This window comes from Phragmites australis, chromosome 1 (assembly GCF_958298935.1).
Source record: "Phragmites australis chromosome 1, lpPhrAust1.1, whole genome shotgun sequence".
NCBI lineage: Eukaryota > Viridiplantae > Streptophyta > Magnoliopsida > Poales > Poaceae > Phragmites > Phragmites australis.
In genome coordinates this window covers 10,084,210-10,101,211 of record NC_084921.1, presented here as the reverse complement: position 1 = coordinate 10,101,211, position 17,002 = coordinate 10,084,210, and the positions used below count along the sequence as shown (strand labels likewise).

The 17,002-nt window shown below is 41.8% G+C and overlaps 3 protein-coding genes across 3 annotated transcripts; 1 reads left to right on the top strand and 2 right to left on the bottom strand.

Annotated features, from left to right (window-relative positions):
- Nucleotides 1–859: 859 nt before the first annotated feature.
- On the top strand, nucleotides 860–1,811 carry LOC133908994 (MFS18 protein-like). Its single transcript, XM_062351251.1, has one exon. The coding sequence runs from the start codon at nucleotides 1,104–1,106 to the stop codon at nucleotides 1,464–1,466; it is 363 nt and encodes a 120-aa protein (XP_062207235.1). The 5' UTR covers nucleotides 860–1,103; the 3' UTR covers nucleotides 1,467–1,811.
- Nucleotides 1,812–2,893: 1,082 nt separating this feature from the next.
- On the bottom strand, nucleotides 2,894–7,063 carry LOC133908983 (large ribosomal subunit protein uL3m-like). Its single transcript, XM_062351240.1, has 5 exons — nucleotides 6,627–7,063; nucleotides 5,611–5,820; nucleotides 4,507–4,611; nucleotides 3,425–3,538; nucleotides 2,894–3,342 (listed from the first exon to the last, which is right to left on the bottom strand). Exons 1-5 carry the CDS (start codon nucleotides 6,957–6,959, stop codon nucleotides 3,172–3,174), a joined length of 933 nt encoding a protein of 310 aa, XP_062207224.1. The 5' UTR covers nucleotides 6,960–7,063; the 3' UTR covers nucleotides 2,894–3,171.
- A 4,672-nt stretch (nucleotides 7,064–11,735) lies between these two features.
- On the bottom strand, nucleotides 11,736–15,643 carry LOC133908975 (protein TRIGALACTOSYLDIACYLGLYCEROL 4, chloroplastic). The gene is made up of 5 exons (XM_062351228.1): nucleotides 15,250–15,643; nucleotides 14,416–14,650; nucleotides 13,802–14,156; nucleotides 12,964–13,301; nucleotides 11,736–12,319 (listed from the first exon to the last, which is right to left on the bottom strand). Exons 1-5 carry the CDS (start codon nucleotides 15,513–15,515, stop codon nucleotides 12,122–12,124), a joined length of 1,392 nt encoding a protein of 463 aa, XP_062207212.1. The 5' UTR covers nucleotides 15,516–15,643; the 3' UTR covers nucleotides 11,736–12,121.
- Nucleotides 15,644–17,002: the final 1,359 nt, after the last annotated feature.

Sequence of the window (17,002 nt, the reverse complement as noted above, 5' to 3'; positions counted from 1 at the left end):
AGAAGAAAAATCAAAATCGAAGTAATTTTTGGGGAGATTTTTGCATTTTTCCCTTATCCTACGGCAAGATTACAATCTTTTGCTGCTGCTTATTAAGCACCAGAAAGCCAACTTGAGCACAAATAGAAGCTGTATTTTAGTTATTTTTTTAGAAAGAAGGAGAGATTTAGTTGGAGTCACCACGGGATAGCTGCCCCAAACACTGCACACCCTAGCTATTCAGACACTCGGACCCGTCCAAGCGACAGTAACGACCTAGCACAAAAATCTACCAACTGTTTGCCGTTAGTTACTGCAAACATTGATACAGTAGAACACGATGAATGAATGTAGTAGACCAGAGCCGATCTGTGCCGATTTATGCTTATTAAGTACCGGCCTGGTTCGGCGAATAGCATTACCACTCACGTACGTGATCGATCGGATGAGGATGACCACAGTTCTGTTTCTTCTCACTGGCCATCACTTCAATTCTGCTATCCGCAATGGGAGCAGCACGTATTCGATCTGAAAACGATGTGACGTTCCAAGCTAATGAAAACGCAACGACTGTCTCTAATTTCATTTCACTTGGAAAGGAATGCTGCATGGTAAGCCACACATTCCTTACTACCGGCCCCATCGATCACCCCGTGCATGCATGTGTCATGCAATGCTAGCAGCAGCTATAGCATGCTCACCTTTCCTGAATTTATTCTATTTTTTCCCCTGAATTTTGAAACCATTCGCGTAGCCGGGCCAGATCTGAAATTTGCTTTCCTTTGCTTTTCTCCATGTCCATGGCGCCTCCGGTGATCTGTATCTGTAAGAGCAAATTTAATGGCGATCACAAGATGGCAGTAACAGCAGCAGGTACCCCCATCTTTAAGCGTCTCCTTAACGCCCCCCACCAACCACCTCTGCGTGCTGCCCCTGTCCCGTCCCCGGCCGGCCGATGAGCTAGCTGCGCCATCTTCAATGCCCCCGCCTCCTACGCTATAAATCCCCTCGCCGCCTTTCTTCTCACTCCCCTCACTACACTCCCACAGCAGCAGCACCAGCAGCAAGCAGAGAGCGCGCAGCACACTCTCATCTCTAGTCTAGAGCAAGAAGAGGCGAGGGTAATGGCGAAGTCTGCAGCCAAGATGGTGGTGGCGGCTCTGCTCGTCCTGGCCGTGGCCGCGGCGACCGCCGAGGCGAGGAACATCAAGACGACGGCGGTGGCGGGCAAGGACGACGCGGTCGTGCAGCCGCAGACCTTCCCGCCCTTCGACCGCCTCGGCGGCGGCATGCCCGGAGTAGGCAGCAGCATCCCGGGGTTCGGCAGCATGCCCGGCGGCAGCACCATCCCGGCGTTCGGCGGCATGCCCGGTTCCGGCAGCATCGGCAGCATGCCCCTCTTCGGCTCCCCGGGCCTCGGCGGCTTCGGCGGCATGCCGGGCTCCCCCGCCGCCGGCTCCGTCGCCGAGCACTCCAAGCAGCCCTGAAGTCCGTCCGCGTGGTAGAGATTTGTTAGCTCGGTAATGCTACACAGTTCGTCGTGCTCGTGCGTGCATGCACGCACGCAAGCGTGGTTTGGTTGGTTTCCTGGGCTCCATCTATCTGTGTGCCGTTCGTATGTGCAGTTAGGCTTGCACCCTTCGTCTAGCTAGCTAGCTCGTGCTCTGCCCCTTCTAGTTACCCCGCATTGGAGAGAGTTAGATGTGTTGGTTGTGTTTGATTTGTTGTCGATTAGGTCGATGGTGTTGAGTTCTTGGTCATGTAGTGGCGATGTTCTTAAGGCATGAATAATGCTACATATATGATATATGTGATGTTTGTGTTGTGGTAAACTGGCAACAGTACTTGTTGTATTAATTGTAAGCTAGCTTTTGCTTTTTCTTTTTTGAACCAAACGGCACAAGATAGTACAAGAAGATAGCCTTGAAAGGTTATAATCAGAAGGGAAACAAAGAAACCACTGCTGTCTACTGCAGCCGGTTCGACAAGCGACAACACCCGCCGCATAAGCTAGCTTTTGTTGGCGTTGCTATGAATTAATGGTTCACGATTTCCTTCTTTTCTCGTTTGGTTTTCGGTACAGAGATTCAAAGTAGGAACCTAACTGTCACCCGGAAAAGCTGACATATTCTTTGAATTACTAGCTAGTAGCATTTTGTTATGAAAATTTGAGGAGTTCGGGAATTTCTGAAAACGTGCTTATTCCTCTTCTGAGAGTACACAGGTCGGGAAAGCAAATGGACATCCCATGATAGAATCATACGAGGACTGCAAAACCACACTGGATATTACAGTAGAGTTCAGAACATCGAATACAGAAGAGAAACATCACAAACATAAACAATGAAAAAAATCTCGGAAGATAAAAGAGTAAAACCTAATAACGATGCAAGACCGAGTTTTTGAAGTAGTGTTTAGTTTGAGAGTGAGGTGTGATGAAATAATTCTATTCATATATTTGAGGATGTAATGATTTTATTTATATATAGATGCATGTTTGTTTGGTGAGTGAGATAGAATAAGTTTATTTTATACATCGAATTTATCGTCAGTGTCATGTTCAAAGTGAAACAACTACGTTCCACTATTATTTACGACTGTGTTCCACTATTATTTACGACTGTGTTCCACTATTGTTTTTGGAACAGTCCCTCTCGAATCTTTAAAAAATATTCTCTAATTTCGATCTATTCTATCCCGCTGCTATCCATTCAAACAGCTCAAAAACAGAATGAGTCCGCTCTATCTCATTCCATAAATCAAACACTACATAAGTCACGCACATGTACTGCAGCACCAATTTATTATTGCTCTGGGTGGTGGAGTTATTGTCGTGTATCCTCCCATTTATGCACGTAGTTCCTCATGAGGTCGGTTACATTGGGTTTTTGAACCTTTTGCAACATCTGATCTCTGGAGTGAAATATGCAATTTTATATATCTATGAGGCTTCTCTTACACAACTTATTAAAAAGAAGTTCCATTGAGTCAAATTAAACAATCAGCTCGCAATCCTAATTGAGTTACCAGGTGATGTACATGGAACAACACCGATCAGGCTGGCCAGTAATCAGATGATGCTTGTGATTCAGGAACTACTCATATATCCATCCAAAATGTAACAATCTTGTGGAACGGTCGAGCTGAAGTGCACAAAACGCAAAAGGCATCCTCCAAATTTGTCTATAGTCTTTAGTCTGCTGCCATGAATGGGTCGACATCACCAAGATCAGCAATTAGAGGATCCAAGTCTTCCGACTCACCTTCTTGCGTGAAATATGTAGGGAATGGGAGCAATGTTGTGTCAGGTTTCTTGTATATTGAATCCTTCACGAAAATAAAGCTACCTTGAGGACCAGGAACCTGCAAGAGATACATTGAACACATATCATAACCTCTATGCCTGAGCAAAATGTGCTGTGATGTACAGAAATGATCAAATCACCTGGCCTTTCAGATACAGCAAGTTCCTAGCTGGGTCTACCTGGTAAACCCATACATTTTTGACAGTACGTTGTACACCACCCATGCGTCCAGGCATCTTCCTATTTTTGAAAACCTGAAATGTTCCAATTGCTATGTCATTATAACTGCTGCAGCACTGCTTTCTGCACACATTAATCAGTACATTCCTATCAATAGCTTGAGTCTACAAACTGGCCAGGACAATTTAAACCAAGTGTTTTTCTGCGTGACAGACGACACAATCTGTTTCAACAGAGCACAAGACTTAAGATGATCTCACTTCAACCTGAGGGAACTTATGAGAAGAAAACATCTATTGTGTTGTGCATAATTCATGGAAAGAACCAAGGAAGTAGCTTCTAAAATCCACTCATGGAGAAAATAATTGTAGTTCTTTTAGAGAGAAAAATAATCTATTAACTAAAAATAAGACCTATCGGGCATAAATGAAGAAAGCAGCTGCTCTCTTGCCGATTGCTCCATGCAGTCGTATAACATATTACCATTTGTTAACCAATAGGAATTATGCCTAATTACAAATCTTTAAGTTCTAATATCAAACTAACGAATTTTAAGCATTGTAAGCCAAAAAGCTAAATGCACTTTGGCAGCATATATTTCACATGAGAAAGCATTAGCTCACAGGCTTTATAGATGTACACATGCATCACCATCATCCAATGAAGGCCTTAGACAGATCTGAATAAACAACATATTGAAGTTTTTATTTAACACTTTTAAATGCACTGTACTCGTAAGGAGGTACAATCATGTTTGAGTACATCATTTAACTCATAGTTCATAGTACAACCCAAGTAAATATGACAAACACGAGAACGTGGCAACAATACTTAAGGTCTTATCCACTTAACTAATTAAGCACAGAAAACAACCTGTGAGCAATACTTAACATCCAGAATTTATCCTGTTAAGAGGATGTGTAATTTCTAGCAAAACTTCGCTGCTGTCAATCCTAATGGAAAATGTAACACCTCTTCTGAGAAGAGAGACACATCATAACATTTTTTCAGTATATAGATGTCATACTGTTATATAACATACCCTTCCAGGAGCATCTCTTTGACCAGTAGAACCGATACTGCGATGTGATAAGGATGCACCATGCGAGGCAGGCATCCCACTCATACCATGTCTTTTCATCCCACCCTACAAGAATCACAAAAGGTTAAATTGTTGAACATTGATACTGTTGACATTATTGATTCGTTCTATAGTGTCATCTTAAAAGAAAGGCAAAAATGATTGTCATATTACTTCAGTAATCACAATGTTTTAATGAGGAATTGACCAGTTTTGCCTATTTTCCAATGTAAAGCAACACAATTCCCCAAGAAAATTAATCTAGGATCTTGAAAACCATATAGAAGTATTAACGTGCACAGGAGTGCTCGAGAGCTATTGTAAGAATTGGTTGTTTACCACATACTGGCCCTCCTAGTTTCTCAAACCTCAACACTCGTTTTACCTTGTGGATATTGCCAAATTACAAAGTGGCACAGAAAAAAGGATCACTTACCCAGTCTCCTCATGACCCCCTCTAACTTGCCCAGCCAAATTCTGCTCTGTTATGTGCTAAGCGTTTATAGAAAAGCTACTCAAGATCCGAAAAGACAATTATCCCACAGTAAAACTAAGAATAACTACAGTTACTAGGTTGCACACTACTTTGGACATGATGGCCTTTCACTCTCAGAGAAAATAAGAATCTATTATTTCAAAAGGAGGTGAACATTTTCGTTAATGTCTTTGGTCTCCCATATGATTTGTGATTGCTACTGGTCATACTTTAACACTTTATCTCTCTGTTTGCATATTGCAGCAATTATAAGAAACACATACAGTGTTTACTTCAATTATCAGAAAGTCACAACAAATTGCAAGAGAACATTTTTAATCAAAAGGATGTTTGAAACAGAACAACTTAGAATCAAGGCATAGCTAGAAACTTAGGAAGTACACATGTATCTCATGCATATTCCCAAAATTCCCTCTATTTCCCTTTCAACTAACTAAATAAAGAGGTGTTGCTGAAAGAAACTCAAGGTTAAACCCTGGTGATTCTTCAGCTGGTCTAGAACAATGTAGTGAACTGTCTCAAAGAAATGAAGTCACAGGAACTAGATACGGATAGGCAAGAATACGTACTGCAAAACCTTTCCCCTTCGTGATTCCAGTGACATCAACAAACTGTCCAGGCACAAAATGGCGAACCGTGATGGTTGTCCCAACAGGAAGAAGTGCGTCCTCGGTTACAGGAAACTCCCTTAGTTTTCTCTTCAGAGGCACTCCTTGTGCTCTAAAGTGGCCGACTTCAGGCTTTGTTAGGTGCTTTTCTTTCTTTTGGCCCGCCCCGAGCTAACAAACACAAGGAGAATTTTTTTGGAAGTTAGCAATAAATTTTGCAAGGTAAATAGAACAAAAAAGAGAAAGAAATACATAAAGTTTCCACCCTGCGTTTCATTTAAATAAATTAAATTAGAAAAGTAGGGCATAATTGCACTAGTTTGTCTCAATTATTCATGGTGAACTGCTGGACAGTCACCTGCAATACTGCAACTGCGTGACATGTATTATGGTGGCCAAAACCATAAGATTACTCTCGAGATATAAATCCTTACAATTGACATATAAAGCCTTGGCAGTACAATGTAACAATCTCCAGAAAAAAAAAAACAAAAGTAAAATAGAACAAGGACTAATTTGATAGGACAACCTGCAAAAGACCGATATCATGTTCCTGAAGAGAGTAAAATGGTGCATGAACACAAGGAAATTTGGCACAAAAGAACTACCATTTGTTCCACTTATCTATCTTCACTTATTTCTTTTACTTCATTTTGTAGCCACTGCGGGAACAGCTGTGGCCAGAACATTGTTACATGGGTTTGGTTACAAAGAAACCTACTTACCACTACCATCAGAAAATATCGTGATCTAGTGAATCAACAACCGGATGTTAGTGATCCCCAACAATTCCACCAACAATATTTTACAACATTTCACTTCAAAGTTGAGACATTCTCATCTGGGAGGCGAAAAACCTCACCCTAACGGCCACAATAAACCAATTGCTTCCGAATCTAGCAAGTGAGTAATACTAGCAATTCGCGATTCTCATCACCATCAACGTTTCAAAAAGAGATGAGATATTTTCGCAGCACCTGTAGCGCGAAGAAGCCCTCCTTCTCGGCGGTCTTGACCTGGCAGACGACGTTGTCGTCGACCCAGAGGACGGTGATGGGCACCTTGGCGCCCCACTTGTCCCACATCGCCGACATCCCGCACTTGACACCGATCACGCCGGTGCGCCGCGAGCTCGGGCCCATCACACCGGACCGCGCCTCGATGATCCGGGCCCCGCCGCCGCCGTCGTCGTCGTCAGGGTGGGAGACGAGAGGCTCCGCGGAGAAGAGGTGGGAAGGGGGAAGGAGGCGCGGCCGGGAGAGGGGGAGGCCGCGGAGGCGCGCGAGCAGGCCCCTCGAGGCAGCCGCCATGGCGCCACTGGTGACGGGCGGCGAGATGGGTGCGGGGTTTACGCGGCGGCGCGGCGAGGTGGGTGGGCAATAGGGTTTAGTGAGCTGCGAGCCTGCGAGCCCGCGGGGGGGGGGGGGGGGGGGGGTGGCCCAATGCGGCGGAGGCGGAGCACACGCACGGGGTCACTTGCAAGTGGGCCCTCTTAGGCTTTTCCCTTTTCTGATTTTTATTTGAACTGCTGGGAGAACCAAAATGGTTGTACGCAGTACACTTCACACTTCGAATTGGTGCTGCACAAATCTCAAAGTTTGAAGGGGCAAGTACCTAGAATCAACTACAGGGCTTTTGCTTTTTAAGATTTGTAAACTTTATTATTATGTTTAGAGACTAATGATGCTATGATGAAGTCTATCGTAATCCGGTCAAAATTCATTTCTTATAAATAAAGCTGAAGCACATCTCGTGAAGGCTATTTTAAATCGGTCATAATTCGTTCTCACAAAATGGCACCCTCAATGATATTATCTTTATCCATTCCTGCATCCAACTAAAACGTGTAGGAAAAGTGTGGCTAAACCAAGGTTTTAAAAACTGTTACTCAGTCACCCACCTAATAGCGATTATACAGTCTAATTGAGCCAGCTATTGGCCTAACCAATGATTATGCAACCTAACAGGTACACAGCCTAGTAGACTCGTTTGCAAAACACTAGGCTGAACTAAGTTTAGGATCGTCAAAATTGGATGGCGATGGGATGCTCACTTTTTTGACTAAAGAAAGGCTTCGAAATCTTCTTGTCAAAGAATGGTACCGCATAAGAGCAACTCCAACACTCACGCTATCATATCCTCTATCTTCAAAGTAGCGTGTGTATCTCTAAAATCAGCCTCCAACAGACACGGTAACGCATACGTTATTTATGGATGCCCTCCAAATCGTCTTGCCCGCACGCTAAATCTAGCGTGTACTGCCTGTGCCGCTATCTAGCAACAGCAGACTCTGTAGAGGGTCGAGAGAGGCCAGCAACATTTAATTAGCTTTTGCTTCAAAAATTTATTTCTTCTCTTCTCTTTTATAAATTAAAAAGTGACTTTGTAAAGCTGCTAAAATCACAAAGATTTTTGTACTAATAGAATATATAACAAAGAATCCATTTTAAATGGTTCCCACAAAAAATATCTTACAAATTTTTAATGAAAATTCTTCAAATTTGACTATTTTTTATATTGCTTGAATTTTTAGGGCATAAATTTAATTCCAAAAAATAGGGAAAATTCATGAATATTCATATAAACTAATGTACTAATTTATAAAATATAGTCGTTACGAATATATTGTTAGTTATAGAATACTATTAAAAAATGAGAGAAAGAATATGGAGGGTGAAATATAGATGTGCTGTTGGAGTGGTGGAGTAATATGGAGGAAGAATCTTTATAGATAGTGATCCATATAGAGATATAGAGAGCGAAATATGGATATGCTGTTGGAGTTGCTCTAACAACGGTGCTACTCCCTTATAAAAAAATATTGGTCATGTTTAAAGTGTCAGTGGATTATTAGAGCATTTTCGTACACATGTGGAAAATTTGGTACAATTTTGTGACACAACTTTTGGTACAAATTAGCAGAGTGCCCGTACGCTGCAATAGTTCTCATATGTTATATCTAATATTTTATTTATCAACATCACAAATGTTCTATGTGCTAATTTATGTTAACCGATATCTAACGATGTATATTTCGTGCCAAAAAATATTTAAGTGGTAGAGATAAGAGGGTATGCCCTCTGCTTTTATTAAAAACACCCATCCAGATTCATTATAAAGACCGGTGTAGTGACTGTAGTCTAGATGAACAATAGAAATGATAAAAAATAAAAGAACCTCAACCTACGAGAAAAGTTTGAGAAAAGGTATCGAACACTGATCACCCAGGGATATCTTTGAAAGTGATTTTATAGCCATCCAGGATTATACTGAGAGTGAAATACAGCAAGATGTCTTTTTTTTTGAAAACTAAGATTCGAACCTGATTGGTAGCACCAATTACTAGGTGGCTTACCACGTACTACCAGCACTTTCTCAGAAATGAGCGAGGCAACCTCATGCCAAACAGCTAATTCTCAGCTGAAAGTAATAAAAGACTTCATATTACATAACATATATGAGAGCTAACTAAATTCAAAACAAAAGCACATTTCACTGTCTCGTGAAATGATTTACCAGAAGTAGTTCATCCACCGTGCTCCAGACCTTTAATAATCAATCCGTCAGTCTTCTACGCAAGGGCCAGTCTTCACACAAGGGTATGTACCCATTCCGCCCAGTTGTTGAGCTCCCGTTACAGCTCGTCTTCTTGCCGACCAGATGAAAAGTCTAGCCAAGAGCACAGCATAAAAACCACTGCAATTGGATCGCAGGAATGTTATTTATGAGACAAGCATTATTTCTGGGTTTTCCAAATAGTCTAGCCCAAACGTCCACTGTATACTGTCAAGATATGCTGCTCCATGTTCCTCCCGTTCAGTTTTTCATTAACGAGCATCAGGGAAAAGAGCAGATTAACTGTGGTCTTAGGCACAGGAATCACATTTCCTTTGGATTCTCATATTACAGGTTGACTGGACCAATGTTAGGCTCCAGTTAAGGTTAGACTTATATCAAAGCATGGCACGTATCTTTAAACGCCAATTGAACCCGCTGGGTAAATGAGGCATCCGTTCACGATTCAGAGCTTTGAGTTGAGCTCAATGCTGCAGAATGAATGGTCAGCTTCTCACAGGCACATGGTGTGCACACTTGGACAACCAAAGCCCATGGTCGAGTTTTGCCAACATATCCTGTCCATATGAGGAGGCAGTGCCAGGGCAACGCAGGAAGGCGGTTGCAGAAAAATCTATCGCATGAGGATGACACAAGGAGAAGACAGTAAATACCTTTTCCTTTTTGCTGGTGAACTCCACCACCTGCCTTCAGGATTGAGTGCGCCGCCGGTAGAAGGAGCAACGAAGGCGTCCAAGGGAGCTCATCGGAGAAAAGTAGGCTACCATCGGATCTGACCATCGGGATCTCATCGGAGACGCCAGGAGCCGCCTAAGGTCGGGGAAGAGGAGCCGTCGCTCGGGCGTGGCTGTCCCGAACAGTGAGACGCTGAGGATCACGCAGTACGGCGACGACGCGACTGGGTGGGGAGGAGGTCGAAGAGCGCAAGGTTGGCTCTTAGCGCGGATGGGGTGAATCGACCACTGTGTTGATAGTAAAAAAAATGCACGACCTATAACGTCGGATAGTTAAGTGGGAAGAATTTATAGTCGCTGTATTCAGTGACTTAAGTTAATTATTGTTAAAAGAAATATGCTTTCTGAAGAATAGTTCGGTGAAATGTGAAGAGAATATCAGACTATTCGATTAACGTAACTAAAATTTATGCCGAAAATGTACTCTCTGGATAAATTAGTATGACGATACATCCGGCGGACGTCAGATTATTCGGTGCTTATAGCTTAATCCTCGCTGAAAATATGCTCTCTGTAAGAATTAGTTCGGTGAGGTATGTAGTGAATGCCAGATTATCTGATGAGCGTATGGACGATTTCTCAGAGTGAATTGTTCTCTGGAAGTCTGGTGTATGTTCCGATGAATAAATCAGATTATCCAGTGAGTGTAAAGACGATTTTGTGCAGATAAGTTTGTTTTCTGAAAAAAATTAGTCTGGTGTATTATCTGGAGTAGCGCTGGACCATCTGTGAGGTTAATCAATTTCTTGTAGAGATTTTGCTCTCTAAGAAATATAGTTTGGCGAGAGAATCTGGTGAGTATAATTCACATGTCGAAACATCCAGTGTATATTATAAAAGAATTTATGGTTCCAGCCAGTTTAACTCGCCGAATGGTCCGATGTTAATATTTTTGTTTTCACCGAACCATCCGGTATTCAGTCTGAAATCGAATCAAGTTATATTCGTAGATCTATTTAGATTCTTTTCATATTTTTTAGCCGAACAAGACGTATTTGCGTAGGTTTTAGGGTTGAGAGTCCTATTTCAATAATGGCAAAGCCCAAGCTGCCCTATATATAGTTGAGAGGATGAAGACCGATTGCAACAACCGAATAAATCGCAACTATTGCATATACTTTTCGTTCTACTTTACTTTTCTACACTTTAGGGTATTTTCAGAGTAGTTCTTCGCTGCTACTTCAAATCCCTGTAGTTTGGGTGGTAGTTCTTTGTCGATCTGCTCGTAAATCGTCCGGACGGCAATCCCCAAGGTTGCCGGTCGATCTTTTACTTGTTTACTTCTAAACAAATCATGTGTCTCTACGAAAAATCATAGTTATCTAGGACGAATCAGTGTATTACGTGAGATTGCTAAATTCCGCCCAACACACTGTAGACAGTGCGGTAGGCGGCGTGGTAAAGAGACCGAAGGACAACACAGAGATGAGTCATGGGTAAGGCGTGGAGGCCAATATGGGTGACGCGGAGGCTGCTGCCAAGTTCACCATTGACGATGGGTGTGGCAGTGGCGGTGAAGGGTTTAGGGATCGGGGGGCGGTGAGATGGGCACGATGATGGATGGTTGAGGGAAGGACAGTTTCGGTTTTTCTCGGTTTTTAGTTTTATGGGATTTGTTTTCGGGTTTTGTTAGATATGGTGGGAAGGGTGATGGATGACGAAACTCTTGCTTTATACAAGAGACTAGAGCAAAGCGCTCCAAATTTCGTCGACTCTCCAATGCTGCCCAAACAAGCAGTAGATTTACCAGAAATAGAAAATCAGTACATTAGGGAATTGACAGTCGATGCTATAGTGGCTTAAGAGACAATTGCACAACATCATTCAAATGACGAACACAAAGGTTCCTTTTTGAAGGCCGATGAAACAGAATCAGAAACATATTCTCACCCAATTCATATTGAGGTTCTCGTAGCAAGCTACACTACTCCAACGACTCGAAGCAGTCTAAATTCCTTCGTTAATACCAGGAATGGCACAGCTATATAGCGTTGGGCACAACACGGATGATTCAACCCGTTAAAGAAAGACATCCTGAATTGATTATACGAGGCGATTGATTGGCTTGATGAACACAACATCAACCATTCATACGGTCTGATCCTCAGTGACCTTGAAATCCCGGAATTATGTTATATTGCATTCACGGTGAGCTGAAGTCTTCAGGCCTCGAAGAAACGAAGCTGCACCATTGCTTCCTGGTGCTTGGGGCAATACCATGCTGTGGCCTTTGCTGAACCCAGGACCTTGAGAGCCCAATCAATTGCGAAAACTGAATCATCCACTCCAAAAAAATGGTCCTGCCTTCTTGGGTCAATGGTAACAGAGGATTCAACACGAAAACTGAAGGGTCCAACTATCTGCAAGAAGAACAAGGAACATCTTTATTAAATGCGAACTAATTTTTTTCGAATATAGCTTTTACCTTCCATAATCGTCTTGTTTTAGTTGATTTATGGGCATGGAATTTATTCGAGGCAGGCAACCAAGAGAAATGGCCAAAAAGGTACTAAGTAATAATGAATCCCAAGTTCTAGGAAGCTAATACAGTATAATACTATTATACCATAATGAAAACCATCATTAACTATGCTGTATGTAAGCATAGCATGTTTACCCTCTGATATTTCAGTAAATGAAATTTGTTCCTCAACGACAGAGTAATCGGTGGCTTCAGTCATAAACACTAGGACTTGCATTGAACTATAACTAGTACGCCAATGATTAAGTCATAGTTTATGTTACGACATAGTAGATAAGGAGTCTGGGGTCATTCTATATCTAAGCATAGCCTAGTCTTTGCTATATAAGAAGATTAGGTTATCCTGCGACACATTCATTACCCCAGTACCTCAGTTTTTTCAATCCTTGTGCACGATAGATTGGCGTGTAAGGAGTAACTGAAACAATAGGAAAGATGCCAATATCCCAACAAGCAGACAGAATGGCATTCTAGTTCCAGGTATTAGAGTACAAGCTGAAATGAAACAAAGATATGGTTCACCTGTTGTTGAAGAGAAACAACCACATCTGGACAAACATCGCAGAATGTCTCTAGCTCAGGTCGTCGAGAGAAGAAGAAATCTTGTACAAGGCGAGAAGCACCACATAAGAACAATGAACCTGAGGAGATATCGAATCGGGCACTTGCCCTTGTCAAATCCAGAAAAAGCCTCTGAAAGTTCCCGTATTGAGCTGTAAAAGTAACAGAAGCAAAGAGGTCTGCAAAGGCAGCAAATTTATTCCTCTCGTCAAACATCCTAAAGGCATTGCTTTTTTGTGTTTCATTTCGTGTAGACATTCTTTTTGAACAATCCCCCAAATATCCACTGGCCACTGCACCTGAACAAAGAAATGGAAGTAGAAAAGGTAAACATTTGGTGCAACTACAATTTTTTGTATAAAAAGGAGCAATTCTCATCATCATGCAGTGATGAATTACATGTCTTAATGATTCATCAGTGTAAATGCTAGACAGTAAACCATATAGGGAAGCCAAGTTGTTCATGATAAGAAATTCAAAAGTACATGATATTATTGACTTGAAAGATCTCATGATACATGACAACGACGGGAAAGGATGAACTATGTTTTTTAGGAGGGAAAGGGATGAATTATGTTATCATCAGGTTACATTCTTGAAATCTGAAAATGAAAATAAAAAATGGTCTATGAATGAAAATGTTTCCCAAGCACTTTTGAGGGGCAACAACAGAACCTCCAATAAGTAGATGCAAAGAATGTTCTTTAAAAAGATCCTGCACAATAAACTGCTCCATCTCAGAGACAGCTCTGACTGGTAGAAAGCTGTAGTCAATATCAAATGAAAGGTGGATGCTTACCAACAATACCAGTAAATGAAACATGCGAATCGGAGAGAAATACATCATATGGCTGAATTTTTTTTAGCTTATCTTCTTTTCTCCTCCAAACATCAATGCTTTTCTTGATGGAAATAGCTGCTTTAGCACACAAGCCAGGTAGCAGAGCAATAGGAACATCATTGGTTTCATCACCGCCAAATTTTTTTGGTTCCCCACTATTCTGTTGCAACAATAGATGATAACTCAATCCAGAACTGGAGCCAACTGACGCAAGGTCAGCTGATAATGACAACGGCACATCCCAATACACTCCCTTTTTATCAACAAATAATCCAGGCCAAGATGCTTCAAATGTAAGATTTTGATGAGGAAGCTGCAATAAGTAAAGAAATGTTTATTTCATCCAAACATCTAGAATAGTAACAACAAACATTGGTTAAGTAAACTAGTCATTCCCAAAAATGGAGGATAAAAAATTTCCACAAACCAGTCACACCTTATCCACAACTAGATGCCCTAAACAATATACTTACAGAATGTGTTTTATTAAGAAACTACAGTGCAAGCAACAAAAAATACCCACACATAACTAACTGAATACCAAATAGCTTAAGAGCATCCAGATTTTTTGCCTTGTGGTGAAAAATCGCTTTGCCTCGATCACCCTTCTTGATATCATACAGCTCCAGCAGCAAAGTGGTGTCTGGTGTGATTAAGAGTTCCGTGCCTACACCTAGAGACATAACATCATGCAAGTGTTTCTTTATGTCATTGGACCAGGAAGCCTCTTCTTGCCTATTTGACAACTTCTCTTTCACGACAGACACGAGCTTCTGAACATGAATTTGCTCCAAGATGGTAAAAGACCTGAGCAGATTATTCATCAGGTTGTCAGTTAACATGAGTTTGGTCACATACTTGTTATACATTTAAGTAAAAATTATTACTAGATATCTACATTTTGTAGGCATCTGTCTCTTATATTAACCAGGGGCAAGGAAAATCTTTGAATTAGAGAGTCCATCTCCCTCTGAACAGACAATGTTGTAATAAAAAAAATGATAGCCAATTTCAAGTCACCTAGAATGAACTACTAAGAAAATCTAGTCATGTTTCACCCACTGAGAGACCCCTGCACTTGACATCTGCTCAATCCCAAATATCGACAAGGCAGGCGTGGAATCTTTAGAGTTGACAATGGTGTCTCCAAGCAGTCAAAATTGCCATAACCATCCCAAAATAAAGCAACCTCATATGCGTATGATACATAAACACACTAACCCTGGATTATCTCGAATAGACTACACGAATCCATTATACAGTTATCACTGTCCTCGAAGCCTTAACTCTAAGATTCTACACCACATTTTTATGATCTCCTGACGGCAGCAACCCCGGAGCAGCACAGATATGTAAATGCGGGCGTTTCTGGTAAGATTCGTGATGGTGAGTGGGGGGTTAGTCACCAGTTCTGCGCGAGGTGGAGGAGGTGGGCGTGGTGGACGGAGAGTTCGTCGCGGGAGGCGGAGAAGGAGGGGACGAGCGGGGAGGCCATGAAGTGGTGGAGGAAGTCGAGCTGCTTGGGGCGGGTGACGCGGGGGCCCCGGGAGAGGCCAAGCGGCAGCGGGTCGCCCGGGACCGGGCGCGCCGTGCCCTCCATCGTGGCCGGCGTCTCCGCGTCCAGCTCCCACCGCCCGTCCCCGTCCACCATCCACCGGATCCGCCGCAACATCGCCGCCGAAGCCGCGCCTCCGCCGGGTGGCGCTTTTTTTGGAGCTGGTTGTTTCGCTTTCGCGTCGCGTCGGACTGCGCACAGATGGTGGGCGAGGAGCCGAGGATAGGGGTGACGTCGGCCAAATGATTTTTCTCCACCGCCAAGATATTCTCATACTTTATTAACACAAAGTGACATTAAGAATAAACCTAGAACACTAATAGATAACCATAGATCAACGCTAATATAATTTAATTAACCAACTAATTATTTTATTAATTAAGTTGTACTAGTATGGATCATCACTCTACGCTTGTCCCTAAGTGGAATTATAATTAAAAATCAATCTTTTCTATTGCAAATCATCCCTTGGAGGATGGCCAGTGCCCAAGTGATGTGAACTGTCAAAATTGAAATGGGTTAGGGCAATAGGCCCATCTACTGCACGAATGTTACAGAAATTCTCTAGTCTTTTGTTTTTTTTACCCTTTTTAGATCGAAATTCTCAAGTCTCAAATGGAGCCTTAAAGACATCTTCAATGCTCAAAATGCTAGATTATACATTATAGCAGTATACAAATCACGAAATTAGGATGCTTCAAGTAAAATGTGTGTTAAAGTGAGAGCATTTTATATCTGCCCAAATTGCTCCTTGCCATCGCAAAGATCACGTGAGTTGAAAAATAATATGGTTATGCAACTGACACGTGGTCCTAGGACCTATTTGTCAGCCTGCTATAATGCGATGGTGTTCCAATTCATACAAGTTTACATGGCTTCCAGATAATTTTCCCTTTATTTCGAACCACTCCAATGACATGGATCTTCACGATGTCACACTTTACATTTCACATATACAATGTAAAATTGCAAATACACAAACACCAGTCGTGTACCTCACTAAGCCAAACCTTATTTGGTTGGCCACGACAAAAGAAACAAACGTACAAATTATTCAGTGTGCTATTAAGCTAACAACTTTATTCATACATGCACATATTATCCAAATCGTCAACCATTCTCAGTATTCTTTTTTTTCCTCCCCTGTGCTCAACTGCTCGTATTGACGTGTAAATTTCATTCTCCCCTGTGCTCCAATTGTGAACCAATGTCAACAGCCTACAGCCTCATTGAATTTTAATGTTGTCTCCCCGAGAATAAGAATGGTCATCGTGTGCAAGTGTCCGAAACATGTTTCGACGATTGATAGGTTAGTAGTAAAACAATAAAAATAGCGATTACTAGTTTGCAACAAAATGATTAGTTGATTCAATCAATGCTCATATATCCCAGTTATCCCAGTTTTATGTTAGAAACGCTATATGGTGAGTAAACAAGCATGAGCGTAAAGAAGCATGCCCATGTTAATATTCTTCCACTGTTTTGTACAGCTAATATTAAGAAATACAATTTTTTTTAGTGTTCTTTAAAATAAGCAGATTCAATGAACTACTTTTCATCATATTAGGGGTTTTCACGACGTTAAATAAACATCATAAATCTTT

What these genes read in the sequence shown, in the direction of transcription:
- LOC133908994 (XM_062351251.1), top strand. Translation starts at nt 1,104, where the DNA reads ATGGCGAAGTCTGCAGCCAAGATGGTGGTGGCGGCTCTGCTCGTCCTG.
- LOC133908983 (XM_062351240.1), bottom strand. Translation starts at nt 6,959, where the DNA reads ATGGCGGCTGCCTCGAGGGGCCTGCTCGCGCGCCTCCGCGGCCTCCCC. An exon ending in AAAGAGATGCTCCTGGAAGG is followed by an intron (nt 3,539 to 4,506) that starts GTATGTTATATA and finishes GGAACATTTCAG; the next exon opens with GTTTTCAAAAATAGGAAGAT. An exon ending in TGCTGTATCTGAAAGGCCAG is followed by an intron (nt 3,343 to 3,424) that starts GTGATTTGATCA and finishes TATCTCTTGCAG; the next exon opens with GTTCCTGGTCCTCAAGGTAG.
- LOC133908975 (XM_062351228.1), bottom strand. Translation starts at nt 15,515, where the DNA reads ATGTTGCGGCGGATCCGGTGGATGGTGGACGGGGACGGGCGGTGGGAG. An exon ending in CTCCACCTCGCGCAGAACTG is followed by an intron (nt 14,651 to 15,249) that starts GTGACTAACCCC and finishes TAATCTGCTCAG; the next exon opens with GTCTTTTACCATCTTGGAGC. An exon ending in TTCATTTACTGGTATTGTTG is followed by an intron (nt 13,302 to 13,801) that starts GTAAGCATCCAC and finishes TTCTTTGTTCAG; the next exon opens with GTGCAGTGGCCAGTGGATAT.